Below are 16,251 nucleotides of genomic sequence, written 5' to 3' on the forward strand. Positions count from 1 at the left end.
ATGAGATAATTCTATATAGAGCTTCCCCTGTGCTCTAAGGATCCCCAACTATAACCTTCTGACATTTTTTGCCCACAGGAAAAAAAAAACAAAAAAAAAAAAAACCAAACAAAAAAAAAAACAAAGTCTGAAAGAAACCTGTAACCTCAGAAAAAGACATGTCTTGGTGTTCTCAGCCTACAGGCTCCATATAAACATGTGTAAAAGAATTCCTGTAGCTCCCTGGCTCTACAGAACCAGAGCCGTGAGGCTGTCTGTCTGTACATACTCCTCCTGTGTGCTACATGCAGACTTCAGTTCCAAGTCCAAGCTACTTCAGTCAGTAACAGTATTCAATGCCGGAAGTGGAAACAGCTAACAAATCCAAGGAAAGTCATCGAAGGAAAAACAAGGCCAAAAAAGACAACAGGTATACCAAAAGGATACATTATAAAGCCAAAATCTGATACTTTGAAACAACTAACACTTTAGAGAAACACAAATAAAAACTGCACCTCCGACTTACATACAGGAAGTAGGGCAGTCACAGACGCACAGATGCTGTGTGACTCCTCTTACAGGTGGAATTCCTCTTACTACAGGTCTTAGAATCAGCATAATAAAGTGGACATTACAGTTGCCAAGGGTTGGAAGAGGGGAAGAGTGGGGAGTTGCTGTGTGTTGAGATGTACCTGGAAAGAGAAAGAAGTACAAGAGATTGATGGTGGTGATGGCTGCACCAGGACGGGAGTGCACTTAATGCCACAGAAAAGCACTATGGGTATAAACTTCAAAGTGGTAGATACAGTCAAGCTTATTTTATGAACATTTATCATAATAAAAACTAATTTTAAGAGGCAATTAAAAATTAGCAAAGTCAATAAAGTTTCTGGAACATTAATAAGAATGGGATTCAAATAAATAATAATTCAGAGTAGCAATAACTCAGATGCCGCAACAATTAAAATATAAGAGGCAATTATCAACATAACAACATAAAGCTATCATTTCAAACCACATTGAATCTACATAGCATGTTATAATAAAAAGATTAATAGATTTTTTTTAAAAAAAATTATTTATATGTGTGTAAGAGTGTTTACTGGCATGTATTTTTGTATATCGTGTGCATGCGGTGCCCACAGATGCCAGCAGAGGTCACCATATCCCCTGGGACTGGGATTACAGCAGGCAGGCTGCCCTATGGGTGCTGAGAATCAAGCTCCGTTCTCTGCAAGAGCAGCAGGTGCTCTTAAACCCCTGAGCCATCTCTCCAGCCTAAGAGATTTTCAAAATGGAACTTGACAAACTAATTCTAAGGTAAATGTAGAAAAATAGAATTTCAGACATATTTTAACCGTTATTTATTTAGGCTGTACAGAGTAAGACAACGCTAAGCCTAATGAACACAATAGGAAAAATAAAAATTGCCCCTTACCTCAAAAAAATAAGACAAGAGTAAATCCCAGGTAAAGAAAGACTTACTACTATAAAGCAAAAATAAATAAAATTTTTAGAAAACAACATAAGAGATTATCCTGTGACCTTGGAGTTGGGAAGGGTTTCTTAAAAGGCACAAATGGGTTTTTATTGGTTTTTTGTTTGTTTGTTTTGTTTTGCTCTTTTCTTTTTTTAAAGACAGATAAGGGGCTGGAGAGATGGCTCAGCTTCCATTCACTTCTGTACCCTCCTTGTTAGTGTGTCAGTTAGGGCTCTGACGATTTTTCGAAAGCTTTGTAAAGCCAGCTACCACTTAGGAGTCACAAGGCACTTCACATTTTACATTTCTCCCGCCTCTGGGTTTACTCACTCGCCCATCTCTCTCCATGGCATGTGCTCGCCCACCATGAAGTTAAGACAGCATGTGTGTGCCCAGTCAGAGCGGTCGCCTAAGGCTCAGGAGAACTTGCAGGGACAGCAATTAAAAATGGTCTGGTCTGGTCTGGTCTGGTCTGGTCTGGTCTGGTCTGGTCTGGTCTGGTTTGGTTTTAAGTTTGCCTCTCAAAGAGAATGGCAAGTTAAAGCCTGACCAGAGGATGTGAAAGGGCGAAACAAAGTTTTCAAGAAGAGAGAGGCAGTCAGAGCTGGGAGGTGGGTAGCTAGTTTAAGTGCTGCCCAGCATGCATAAAGTCCTGGGTTCAATCCTCAGCACCCATAACCTAGGTGTGATGGTGCACACCTGTTATCCTAACTCTGTGCATTCAGGAAGGTGAGTGCCAAGGTCATCCATTGCAAGTGTGAGGCTAGCCTGGGCTACCAAATAAATTTAAAAAAATAAGAGAAAGATTTTGGGCTACAGATAAGAAAGATTCTGGTTGGTTTTTATAACAGAACATAGGGGTCAAGTGAATCGGGGGGGTCCACTTTATGAGACAGTTCCCATTTGGATTCATTCCTTTGGCAAATTTGCTGAGGTGTTTATTGAGTGAGCCTGTCAGACTCTGGGGAAAAAAAAATTGTGAGATACGTCAGACTCATCTCTGTCCTCTTACAGTCTAAGGTCCAGATGGGATTACAGAAGCTTCTAGAAATTACCAGGGAGAATGTAGCCTGGTACAATGGATGTTTAAATTCTGAAGAATTAAATCTGCCAGAGGCAGGTAGCATAGTGACAAAGTGGAGATGGGTGAGGGGCCCAGCACTCAGTGTGGCTGGCTGTGCCAGCCTGGAATGCCATCATCAAACAAGGCTCGAGAGCCTCATCATCCTCTGGCCTTCTGAATTCACAGCATTCATGATGACATACATGCTGTGTAAGAAGGGGGAGCCTGTGGTAATGAAACAGAACCTGTGTAAGGGGTCCATTGTGAAGCATGTGCAGGAGACATTGTTGAGTAACCGTACTTGGGTTGTTCCTCCACCCGGTGTGTGCCCTCGTAATGGAAGCCGTATTGGGTGATCAGGGAGACTTCATTTGTTTCCAGCTCTGGAATTCTGTAAAATGGCATTTTCTTCTCTTTTATGTGTCGCACATAAGCTGTATAATTTGGCTGGAGCCTTAACCTGCCTCCTCGAGCGGTCCATGAACACTGAGGGAACTCTTCTGTGCAGAGAGGTGGGAATGGCAGAGAAAGTCACCCTGAAAGGTCTCAGTCCCAGTCAGAGTTCTGAAATGAGGAAAATGCCATAATTCCAGAGGCCCTACTAACCTTTGCGCCCCTTTCTCTGTCAGTGTAGAACCCCCAGGATTGCCTGAGGAATCATGACTTGGGAGGTGTGAACAGTGGCTATGCCCCAAGCTTGAGGGGGCTGACCAAATGGGGCCAGCCTATTGTTTGACTCAAACTGGGAAAGAAGCAAAGAGGAAGCAAGGCAAACAAAAAGAACACGTTTCTTAGTTTGATAGACTCTGTAGGCCTGTCTCCTGAGAAAAGGCTGGCAGGGTTTCCCCAGAGCTGCTTGAAGAGGAAACCAATACAAAGAATCAGGGCCCAGGCTGACCAGTGATGTGCAATGATTTGTGGTTTCTCTATGGTTCGTTTGTGTTGTGTGTGGGTTTTTTCTTTCTTTTTTTCTTTTTCTTTTGTTTCTGAATGACAGCCATTCTCAACAAATTGCCAGCCTTGTCTTCCCTGGATAACATCCTCCCCTCAAAGAGGAATGTAAAATAGCACCCTCTGCACTTCTGAGGGACACAGGGATTAGCATAAAGACCAGTCAGCATACCGCTGACCCTCACACCTTCCTCTCCGGCAGGGAGTGCGTACAAATGCGCCCGCCCGCCGTGATCTGATAAGCTCCACTTTCCCTCTTTTTGAACTGTCTCCTCAAAGGAATCAGAAAATTAAAAGGCAGCTTTGTAGGGGAGCCAGAATTAGAGTACAGAACAGTTTGGTCCTTCCTTCATTTTACTGGAGTTTGCCCTGAAGTGCAGAAGATGGGGGGGGGGGGGGGAGCTGGCAGTGACTCCTCTGTGGGGTCACCAGATGAACTGTTCAGAGGGAACATCACGCTAACATTCTAGAGGGAGGTTGTCAGAGGTCATGGGGTTTGGGATGCATGAACCTTTGCTCTGGTAACTCTGGTCAAATTCTCTTTTACAGCTTAAAGACAGTGTGTGATTCAGAGGTTAAGGTAAAACGTGTGGAACTGACCGGCAGCTCTGCTAAGCTCTGGGTTTACTGGTGGGCCCCCTCCCCGCCAGGAAAATATTCAAAGAGGGAGCCAGTGTCTGAACCATCTATGAAGATGGTTACATTTTGTCAGAAGCAAATAGATGGTTATTACTTCTGAAAGGGGGGGGGGGGGTGAGCAGGCAGAGAAACCAAAACCAAACCTCCAAACTCCCTTTGCTCTCCCCACTATTTCCCAAACTCATCTGTAGACACCCTGGCTTTTCTACCTTGCTCCTAACAGCCCTCTGTTGCCCTGCCATGGCACAAGGGCAGTATGTGCGCTCTCTGCAGATAGAAACAAGACCTGCCTCATGCTAACACATTCAGCTACATGCCCAGCCCTGTCAAGAGTTTGATGGAGTCTGAACGATCCAGTGTACCAAAATCCCTCTCCCTCGTCCATGAGATACCTTTTTGGTGATAAGGGTGTTCTTCCCTTCTGCCTTCTGATTAGCTGTGGACCCTGAGAAAGAAAGGGAAGGTCAAAGGTAAAAACCAGGAAAAAAACAACAACAAAACCATCCGTACACTGCAGCCTTACTAGAACCATTAGTGCCAGCTTGTATTGTCCTGAGAATATCTAATTTATTGTGGCAAAAGACAAAGTATTAAAGGCTTTCTTTCTTCCTTCCTTTCTTTTTTTTTGGGGGGTGGGGAGGGAGAAATCTTTCTATGAGTTAGTTGAAGTGATTTCTCAGCAGCACCATATGCTCTCCAGAAACCATGCCTCACAAGCAAAAAGGAAGTGTTCCTCCCCCTCCCCCCACCCCCCTCCTTATCACTTGCAGGTTTTAGGAACAAATCCGTGAGTGTTTGATCTGGTGTTTGTAGACTAGATAAAAATCTGCATTCCTGTCCCTTGTACACTGCTTAGCATATTCGGATCCGTGGGAATTTGGAAGTCAGCCTGAGATCCTGGCTGCAGCAGCCTTCTCAAGCCGAGCCGAGCCGAGCCGAGCCGAGCTGAACCGCACAGATAGCCGTCTTTCTCCGGGCTGTCGCTGCGGCTGGCAAAGCTATGTGAGCACTTAGCCGTGTGGCCACCTCAGGGAATTTCAAAGAGCTTGCAAGGGAGGACGGAGAAGGAGCCCAGTTATTATTCCTCTTTGTATTGCAATGTTGCTGTTTGGGATTTAAAACTAAAACAAACATTCACCACTGAAAAAAACAAGGAGTCCGGGCACTGCCAGGGTACTGAGAGGTAGAAAAGGCCTGGCAATGGCTGGATAGCAGGGGGCAGGGGATTCTAACCCTTCCCACGGAGCGGGGTGCCCTCTCCACCCTGAAGCCTTGCTCTGGTACCTCAAGCTTCTTGGCCTAAGTGGGGTCCTTTGTACCCTAAGCTGGTGTCAGAACCAATGAGTAGCTTCATGGCTTCAGGTCTTGGTCTGAGGGGTGGCCCATCTCTCATGGGTTCACCTAATGGATGTGCCTCCTCTCAAAACAAATGGCCACTTTCTAAGCACAACTAAGGCCACCTCCAAGCCAAGCCCTGGCCCTGGGCTCATCACCATAGATCCCTGCGGATGTTCCAAAACTGGGGAGCTTTTCCTCGCTCCTAAATCTCAGAGACCTGCTCAGAATGCAGACGGGGTTCCTCCTTGTCCACATTGTACTGCTGAGCGGTACCAGCCAGCAGATGAAGGTTGGCCTTTTATATGTAAATGTTTAAAACCCATTAATCCCCCAGTTCTTGCCCACCTACCCTCCCTCTTAGAGGACCTTCTCTGCACTATCTACACAGCTAGTGGAGGCTCCCACCCAGCTGTAGCTATTAATGACTGTGAGGATAGTTAGCTGAGGCCTGGGATTGACTTATTTTTGACAGTCCCATGCTGATGCCAAGGTAGTCCCGTGGGAAACCGCCTCTGTAAGAGGTAAATGACTTGCTTGTGGGAAGGAGTAAGACATCTGAAAGTCTGGTGAAGGGGATGATTGTTAACACTTCTTGATCTCTGGCCATGTGCGGGCCGCCATATTGAATGTTTATAAAAGACAATCTTAATCTCTGTAGAAGCCTGGAGACAAGGAAAAGAAGGGGTCCTGGAAGCTAAGAAATTTTTCCAGAACCATCTATCTAGGTGACGTGAAAGCAGAGATGAAATCTTGGGGGTCCATAGCCATGGAACCCCTTATCGGGATCACTGCAGAGGTGACAGAAGCAAGAATCACCACACAGCAGAGACCCGTTGTGTATTGCCCTACCTCAGTGGTTTAGAAAGAGCTTCACCTTCCCACAGCTTCAAGCCCCTCTCCTTTTCTGTTTTCTCTGCCACCCTTGCTGACCTTCCTCCTATGATCCACCCCTCTCCCGCTTCAGAGTGTAGCCCTCTGGATTGTCCAAAGCCCCATCCTTCCTTGGCAGCCATTTCTTCCAGCAGAACTTTGCCAATCAATATTGAGAGCTTCAGGCCGGGAAGGAAAACATTCTTAAGATTCACCTCATCTCCTGGGAAGACTCGTAGAGAGGATGGGCACTTCCACAGGCGGCAGATCCCTAATGCTGCCCGGGCAAGCATTTATGAGGAAGGCATTGGTAACGAACGAACGGCCTTACAGTGATTCCACATCCAGCTTCCAGAACTGTCAGCCACCTCAGCCTGCTTCAGGTTGCAGGGGTCCACAATCCACCTGCATCCCGTCTTTATATACATCCTGTCCTTGGCTATGGGGCTGTGTGTTTTGTATTCGTTTCATGTTTTGGCCATGCTCTTCAGGCTGTGGTACGTAGATGGCCTTGTGTTCAGTCTCAGTGTCATACAGCCTTCCCGTTGTATGGCCTCGAGAAGCATTTTCTTTATTGTTGGCAACCCAGGCCAACTCTGATAAGGTAGACCTTAGAAAGATAAGCCGAGAGCAAGGAGAGGCTCTTCCTCTGGAAGGGGGGATTTCTTTTTATGCCAGTCTCGATGAAAAGCAGCCTTGGCACTGGTTCCATGCTTGGAGTAAACTGAATTTTGAATGTGGGGGATATTGAGGTGTCCACCAGCTTGGGCCACTGCAGGGGTTGGAACAAAACTTCTGTGACAGCGCAGTTCAGTTCACCAGGAAAGCTTCCTTACAAGGGCCATACAGTTAGCTTCCATTCCAACTAGGGTTTGCCATCCCTTAAAGGGCATGTCAGAAGGCTGTCCGGAGTGCTCCAGTTCAAGTCTCACTTGTAGAATGCAGTGTCCTACGGAGGGCTGTCTGATGGGAGGGATATCTCAGCACCATGGATGCTGAGCAAAGATGAGGTATGCGCAGGATCTCAGATCCTCAGAACAATGTTGGGCCCAGAAGTTCTGGGATGATCCCCGAGTTTCTCCCTCAGGTTACAGATTGTCCTTTCCCAGGAGTGCTTGGGTACTGAGGGCAAATACTTCATAAAATTGAGGCTCTGAATTAAGGAGGAAAGAGCTAGGTAGTCCTAGCACACAGGACAGATGTGAAGTCAACCTTCACTTCATACTAGCATGACAGGGATCCTAACATGAATATGTGTAACACTAGAAAGACTCCATAGCATCCCCCCACACATACACACATACGCCCATACCGAAGATGGTTTTAAATCTAGATACCTCATGGCACACAGTCAACAACTGATTCCAGCTGTTATCTTACCTTAAAACGCCTGTGGCGAGAAGGCCGAAAGATATGATGGAGCTCCCCTCTTATCCTCTCCACCCCAGAGGAAACCTGGACGTAATAGGTCAGTTTGGAAGGAGTTAAACATATGGATATTGAATCATGTGGTGGATTTGGAAAAGAACCAGAGATATCCAAGACAGAACTCACTATAATGAAGTAGCTCGCCGAACGGATTGCACAGCAGTCGTCTAAGGGAGCAGTCAGAAGAGGGGAGGGCATCACACAGGAATAGGTGCAAGGTGCTTCTGGAAGGTAGGATGGCAGGGAACTGTATAAAAATCCCAGGGCTGGAGATGGCTCATCCTGTAAGGGCACCGCCACCAATCCCGAGGTACTGAGTTAGATCCCCGGAACCCACATGGCAGAAGGATGAAACAGACTCCATTGAAGTTGTTTTCTGACCTCCATGTGCACACTGCAGCATGCATACACACACATAAATAGATAGATTAATACTTACTCATAAATGAAAATGCTATGCAGAGGACCAGATTCGGTTTGTAGAACCATGTCAGGTGACATATAAACATGTTATCTCCAGCTGCAGGGAATTCAACACCCTTTTCTGGCACTCTTGCAGGTGCATGTGTGGGTGCATGCACATATGCAAGTGTGTGCACGCAAGCATGCACCCACACACACACACAGTACACATACAATTTAATTTTTTTAATCTAAAATCACGAGTGTAAATAACAGCATCCAGCACTGCACCTTGTAAAGTTCTTAAATTGAGGTTTTCATTGTCCAAAGCCGATGTAAGGTTGCTGCTAAAGGACTTGCCTTTGATATACTTGTCTAGCAGGAAACAAAATACAGAGTGAGGGCTGGACAAAGAGAAGCTAGGAAGTTTGCACATGAGTGTTAGTTCACTTACACGCCCAAATAATACATGATAATAGTGACTAATAGAGGGCGTGAAGCCAGAGCAAGCTAAAATATCACACTGTCAGCTTATAGGGTTATGGCAGAAAAATAGTCGACTATATATTGAAAATTGAGTATTGCCCAGTGAACAAAAATAACAGTGTCTCCAAATCACCTGCGTGCATGCGTGGGGCGAGGGTGGGGTGAAATGTTCCAGCCGCTGTCAATATGGTGGGTTCTCCACGTGTGAGTCTGGAGGGTGAGCTGTACAGTGTGGGACTGAGTTATTCAAATATATGTTCATAGTACACACACACACATATATACATGTATATATGTATATATATGTGTGTGTGTATATATTTATATACACGTATATTCCTAGTTCTTCAGCCTAAAACCTCCTTGTATGCCATTGCCTTTTTAAATAGTCATTTTATTTGTATGTGTATGAACATTTTCCCTATGTAAATGTTTATGTACCACTTGCCTGCTTGGTGCCCACGGAGGTCATAAGAGGGGATCAGATTCACTGGAACTGGAGTTACAGATGGTGTGAACCACCATGTGGGTGCTGGGAACTCAACCTGAGTCCTCCTCTAAGGCAATAAGTGCTCCTGACTGTTCTCTGAGCTGCCTCTCTAGCCCTCTATTTCTTGATCACAAGAAGAGACTGGTTGCTTAGGTGTAACAGATTCTTTACCAAGCCAATACTCCTCTCAATGGAGTTAGAAAGAGAAGGTGACTCTCCCACCCACGAGCCTCCCATGAACAGGAAGGAGACATTCATTTTGTATTAAATGCAATGTGGCGTCTAACCCACGGTGTTGGCCACCAGGGCTATAGGAATAGACTTAATTCTTAGAAGCTGTACAGCTTGCAATGTCCCCAGCCCTGATGGTTCACTGAAGTTCTTGTTCTTCAAATAAAGTCTGTTTTGACCTGAGCATTTGTACATTCTTGGGAGGTTTGGAGGTGGAGAGGCATCTGTCCCACGAAACTCCGAAGGTAACGCTGAGGTGCTCTGAGCAGGGCAAGGGTCATGAGTGCCTTGTAAAAGCCCCATTGTCAAGCTTCCCGGAGACCTTACAGAGGTGACATTTAGTTTCCTGGTCATTTATCAGAATTATCAGTCTTAGCTGTTTAGGTTCCAAATGTGATTTAATCACGACACAAATAACAGATTCATTATCAGAACCAGGCTTACCTTCACCAAGCTTACAAAACCCAGAGTGCTAGCTGACGTTTGTACAGAGAAACGTGGCTGACTGATACTTTCAAAGCACAAAAAAAAGTAGCATCTTCTTTCCTGGTAGGAAAGCCTACACAGGGAGACAGATCATAATCAGGTTATTTGTTGAATGTGAAATCAGAAAGAAGAAGAAGAGGAAGAGGAAGAGGAAGAGGAAGAGGAAGAGGAAGAAGAAGAAGAAGAAGAAGAAGAAGAAGAAGAAGAAGAAGAAGAAGAAGAAGAAGAAGAAGAAGAAGAAGAAGAAGAAAGAAGAAGAAAGAAAGAAAAGATGAATCGCTTGTTTCCTGACGAAGGTTTAGAAAATACTCCAGCGCACACTAAGTCCAGCCCTGACGGATATCTTTGAAGTCCCTTAGCTAAGACTGCATGGATCGATCGGTTGAGGAGGAACCTTCCAGAGTTTTCTTTCATTTTTATGTCTCACAGCTAACAGAAGTCTATGCCCACAAATCACCCCTCGTGTTGCAGTTTCTTCTCTAGATGGTAGCCTTTCTGCTAGTTCAGTATCGTCCCCTTTCCTTCAAGTTTACAGTGTAAATCTCCACGACAGTGACCCCTCACTGTCCTGACATGAGCTGTAGGAAAAGGAACATCAATAAAGGTGTATAGGGAAGCTCACCCCCCGCAGGGCTTATCCATCACTCACACCCGCCCACCCCTCGTCGTCCCCCCCATCCCCCCCCCCGTGTTATTTTCCTATACCACATGTGGTCTTTTTAACACTTTCCTTTAACTGTCTGAACCTATCTTTTTAAAGAAGGTTTAACAGAACCATTAATGTGAAACAAACCCCGACTCTTTGATGCAGAAGGAAGAGAGTCCTAAAAAAATAAACATATTGACGAGAGAAGTTTCGGTTTCTTGTATTTTTCCCTCGTGTACTTATTTAGCCAAATACTGTTGGTCACGGAAGACTGGGCCCGTGTGGATCTTTGTTAAGATATAATAACACCGGCCGGGCAGCGGTGGAAAAAGCCTTTAATCCCAGCACTTGGGAGGCAGAGGCAGGCAGATTTCTGAGTTCAAGGCCAGCCTGGTCTGCAGAGTGAGTTCCAGGACAGCCAGGGCTACACAGAGAAACCCTGTCTCGAAAAACAAAACAACAACAACAATAAAAAAAAACAAAACAAAAAAACCAAAAAAACAAAACAACAACAACAACAAAAAACACCAGACTGGGATTTGTCTGAATCCATTGCAATAAATAACTTCTAGAGAGTTTGAGCAGTGGGATGATGTAGGAGGTCATTTGATGGGGTAGTGTTCATCCACACCCGAAAAATACATCAGGCCGCTCATACATTTAAGAACAAGATGGCTCTTGCTATGGTAGTAGCAGTAGTTGTTGTTGTTAATTGTAAAGGTAATCGGAAAATGTATTGATCATAGTGATGCTTCCTTTCCGGCCTCTCTGGCCCTTGTCCCTGCCCTTGCCATTCTGATGGTGTTTTCCCTGTTTTGGTTTTTTTTTTTTTTTTTTTTTTTTTCCTGCACAGGTACACACTGGCAGCTCAGGACCTGGTGATGCGTGCCCGAGGCGTCCTGAAGGACAGAGGATGGCGGATATCGAATGACCGACTGGGCTCAGGAGATGACATTTCTGTATACGTCATTCCTTTAATACACGGAAACAAACTGTCATGAAAGTGACCCAGGGGACTAGGAAGACAGAAGGGAAGAAAACTGGGGTGCCTCCAAGCAGGGCGGGACTGGGGAGTGCCTGGGCTGGATTCCAGGTGATGGAGATTTTTCCCAGCCCAGATGGGGAGTTTGCTGCCAAAAGGCCTCTGGCTTTGCTTCAAGGCAACCCTGAGGTTTCCATTTCTTCTTTGGTAACAGGTCTGGACACTGAATAAGAGCAAAACACAAGGCCTGCTACTGAGTGTTCTATTTCTCTTGGTTTCTATTGTAGGGCTCCTAGGCAGTCTGGGGCATATCTGGGGCGCAGGCATACATTTATTTATTTTATCTAGAATAGCAGGGACAGCCATTTCAGGTGTAAGAGGTAAAAGACTCCTCGGCCTGTCAAGCTGCCGGCGTCTCTCCAGGAGAGCCACACTGAAAAGTTGAGGACCATGCCTCAGAATGTCTGAGCAGTCATCTTATTGTGCGTTCCAGTTATTTCAGGGATCCTGCCTGTCCTGTCTTATTCCCTCCACTTTCCTGCCCTCCTCCATTTCTCTATATTCTTTTGTGGTAATGGTGGAATGAGGCAGAGACTTTGTGGTTTTGTTTTTTTTTTGTTTGGTTGGTTTTTTTTTGTTTGTTTTGTTTTTTTGTTTTTTTTTGACACTCCTCTTATGCTTCCCATTTCTCTCCACCGGGATTTTCCAAATTGTCGCTGGCCAGATTCCAGATCACAGACTAGTCCAATCTGGCTAATCCCATATTCTGTGCCCCATAGGCGCATATAGTTTTGTCCAGAGCAATGTCCCAGGTGACAGTTTGTCTTTGTTGTGTAATGTTTAACCACACCCCCTCCCCAGGTGTGTTTTCTCCCCAAATAGATGTTTCATTGGACCAACAGTTCCTGTGTTTTCTCTAAGGTCTCTTTGTGTGTCTGGAGGTTTTGTTGTGAGAGGCTGGGTTTTCGTTCCTGGAATGGGTGGTGCTCCCCCACCTTCTGTGTCTCGGAGACACATAGGAAGTAGCATCCCATGCCGCAGCTTAGCGAGTTCTTGTATCCATCAGTTAACCATGCTTCATTAGGGAAGAGTGTGGGATTCAGGCTCCTTGGTTGATGACTCTTCTCCAGGCCATGCCACAGGAGGTTTGAGTGTCACAGCCTCAGCTAGACAGTGGCTACTCGTCCCGTCACCTTTGTGCAAGGGTAACTGGGATGACACTTGAATAAAAGTGAATTTGAATTGCAGTTGGTCATTGTGATGTCCCCCCACCCTATTCTTCAAGGGAATCACATTGTAGAAAGCTAAGAGCTGAGACCCTCCTTCCTACTCTGCATTGGTGTGCATGCCTCAGTGGCAAGCACACGGGCACATGGTCATAGTATCTGCCTCCTGCTTCCTTGCAGGGAAGAACAGCAAAGTCCCGTTTAAAAATCCCCTATCTCTTGGGCAGGCTGCTCCCTTCCCAGGGGCCTTCAGAGCAGCATCCGTTTACTTAGTCCTGTTCCTGTGGGGATATCAGCTTCCTGACAACTTGCTGTGAATTCAGACATTTCCAACCCAAGAAAAAAACCAATGGTGTCGGTTCCCTAAGATGTTGGAGAGGCAATTCCAGCTCTGTGTTTATAAGAATTCCTTCCCAGGGGAGAAGGGAGGGGCACTTCCTCCAGGCTGGTAAGCCATCCACATTCCTAGAATTGTAGATATTTTCTTAGGAAAGGCCTGGTGCCATTCCCACTCAGGAACAAAGTCACCCCACTGTGTAGAGCCAGGACCCAGCCCAGCAGGCGACATACTGTGAGTGTGTGCCAACTCCTTGCCTGAAGACTGGGCTATCTATGGCTTTGTGAGAAGCAACGCCATCTGACCCTGTATGCCTCTCCTTCAGGAAGTCTTCACCACCCCAGACACCTCTGTGAGGAATAATCTGTGGCAACCATTTGCTTCCCGAGCAGAATAGGATGCTGTAGAAAACTGTTCAGGCATGCTACAGCAGCGTGGTCCTCTTCCCACCTGTGCCCGGTTCTCAAGGTCACTCACAAACAGGAAACTCGAGAAAGTTTTGCGATCTACGGAGGACCTGAGCTGCCATTTTGGGGGAGCATTTCTGGGTTCCCAATGCCTTTCACATTTTTGCTTTTCTGACCTCCCTGAATCTCACCTTGACTTTCTTTGGCCATATTTAATCCACCAGAGTCAGAATTGAAGTGTAAATATCCTGTGAGTGACATGACATGACATGAAAACAGTCTCCCAATTCACTTATTGTCAAGCTACATATCAGCAAAACCAAACCAAACCTGAAAAACCCAAATTCAAATTATCCTAAAACCTGGAGTCCTGCTGGTTTTAGTTGGAGAGGTCTCCAGGAGTTCTCTTCATATCAGTCACAGGCTAAAACCCTGTTTGTGTTGGGAGATGGAGAATGGGGGATGGGGAGAAGATTACAAATGAAGTGAATAAATCAAGAGGTGGAAAAGTGATTTGTTAATGCCCATGACAGATCCGCCCAGCACTGATATTGCTCTGTGCTTTGGGCATAACTCTGTGTGGGTCTTATTGTTCCCCCAGACTCCAAGTCACCCCGTCTCAGAACAGGATGGGTCTATGCAGCAAGTTGGCCCTTGGAGAATTCCTAGGAAGGCCGAAGGACCACACACTCAGAATTCTGCAAAACTTATTTCAGCGCGTTTTTAGAAATCATGTATGTCTGACTTCCAGCCGGACCAGTTTGCCCTAATCGCCTCAGAGGAAGCCTTGTGTAATGAAAAGCATTTGATTTCCTAGTCAGGTCTTTATGGGTGTCTTGGGGGTTGTGTGGCTACTTCCTTTAATGAAAGGCTCCCTCAACCCTAAATCTCCTCGCTCAGCCAGTGTCTGCTCTTCTGACTGGTGGCACTTTCCTGAGGAGTGTGAATCCTGGTCTTCCTAAGTGACAACTAAAGCTTTGTTCCTCTAGCACCAACAGGCAGCAGGCAAAGGTGCAGGAGGGGCCTGCTGGGGTCGTGTATGGCCAGCGGCTGTCCTTTGTGACCAGGAAGGAGGGTGACAGTTGGTCTGACTGGGACCAGCTGGAGAAGTCAGTGTTTCAGCTATTTTTCACAGTATTCGATTTTGGGGGATTTGGAAAGTTGAAATTTTTTTAACTCTTAGCATCCTACCTCCATGGGGCTACAGGTGAAGCCAGCCGTGTCTTCCCACCACTCTTTCCTGAAAGTCCCTTTCTTGAGGGAAATTATGCCCTTAGATGAGCAAGACTTAGAACCTCAGGAGCCAAATTTCACTCCAGACATTGGCCATTTGGACAGGGAATTCAGTCCTCCCAGGACACGAGTTTGGAATCCTTTTGGGAAAGTATGTTTTGTTCTCCACTCGCTCCCTCCCTCCCCCCACCTTCTTTCTCATCTGCTGTATTTTCGAGAGAGCAAGTGGCAGTGGCAGATGCTGTTGTGTGCACTCATTTGAAGGTGTCGCCTTTTCTTAAGTGAGCCAGGATCTCTGATGTTTTCAGAGTACGCTACGCTCTGATGTGATTCTAATTTCAGTGTGTCGGTGCTTCCAGGACAGCTGGAGAAAGCAATGAAATTGTCTATGCAAGGAACAAACAGCCTGACCCTACCAGATCTAATGGAGTCTTCAGTGGGGCAGTCTTCAGCCACAGGACAGGATTTTGTGTTGGGAGCTCACGGAAGTGAGGGCTCGTGAACACAGAGAAGTATTACAGCCTGCAGACCACAGCCCACCTCCCTGGGCAAACTTTGGGTGCTATGTGGCAATGTGGCACTATGTACGTGTGTGTGTGTGTATCTGTGTGCGCCTGCGTGTCGTGTGAAAGCATGTATGCACACAGGAACTTTCAGAGGATGCGACGTGAACAGCCTGACTTCCTCTGGAAGCCTGGCGGCCCCGTCAGATGTGAATGCCATTGGGGGAGTACTGCTCTTTCCAATTCACAATGTTCTCTGTGTAAATAGCTTTAATATTTCTTTTCCATGTCTTAGGTGAAGTTTTGTTCATGTAGCAACCAGGTACGAGATGACCAAATAAGGCTGTAAATGTATTGTTGTGTTCAGCTGTCGTGTGCTGAAGATGGAGGACCGGGGTCCTCCGTTCCCCACTCCGTTCATTAGAAGAGTATTTTGTGTGTGTTTAGCGGGTCCTACCGTTACTTCTTCATTCCTGATTTGCCTCTAATTTTCTTTGTTTCTTTGGAAACCCAAGGAAGTCCCTAGTAAGGATCATTTGTAAAAATATGTATATGATGATCTGGGTTTCCAAAAACTACTCTGCATACAGTGAATTGAGAGGAATCTGCCTGGAAATTGGTTTGTAAACCATGTACTTTATGCCTCGTGATTGTGAAACACTGACTTTTGTAAACCCCAAATGAGAACCTGTTTAGTAAAGGGGATATATTTTGTGTGTTTTGAAATTTAGGTGCAATGTCCCCTGGAAAAAGCTCAAGAACTGTATATGCTCAATGACATTTTAAATAAAATACTATATATGTATATATAAATATGTATATAGGAAATCTTTAACAAAATGTGTTTGGTTTTTTTTTTTTTTTGTCGTCTTTTGTCTTCGAATTCATTGTGCAGATTCTTCTTGATGGGTGGTAAGAGAGTATTGAGAATTATGATGAGATCGTCACCTGTGGAGCCACAGACTCAGAAATCAAATTCAAATCAAATTCTTCACAGGTGTGGTAGTGAGGGCACAAGGGAAGCTACTGTGGATGGAACGTACAATCACACAAGAAGCTTCTAGAGGGGAAAAA

At 45.6% G+C, this 16,251-nt stretch overlaps 1 protein-coding gene across 1 annotated transcript in view; it reads left to right on the forward strand.

Moving 5' to 3' along the window:
• Window positions 1-16,017, forward strand: part of Ppm1h (protein phosphatase, Mg2+/Mn2+ dependent 1H) — a 257,165-nt gene extending 241,148 nt beyond the window's left edge. The window contains exon 10 of the mRNA XM_076920370.1: window positions 11,343-16,017. Within this exon, the coding sequence (XP_076776485.1) occupies window positions 11,343-11,490 (148 nt within the window). The 3' untranslated portion in view covers window positions 11,491-16,017. The remainder of the gene's footprint in view (window positions 1-11,342) is intronic.
• The last annotated feature ends 234 nt before the right edge of the window (window positions 16,018-16,251 follow it).

Source organism: Arvicanthis niloticus, chromosome 22, assembly GCF_011762505.2.
Source record: "Arvicanthis niloticus isolate mArvNil1 chromosome 22, mArvNil1.pat.X, whole genome shotgun sequence".
In the NCBI taxonomy this organism is placed as follows: Eukaryota; Metazoa; Chordata; class Mammalia; order Rodentia; family Muridae; genus Arvicanthis; species Arvicanthis niloticus.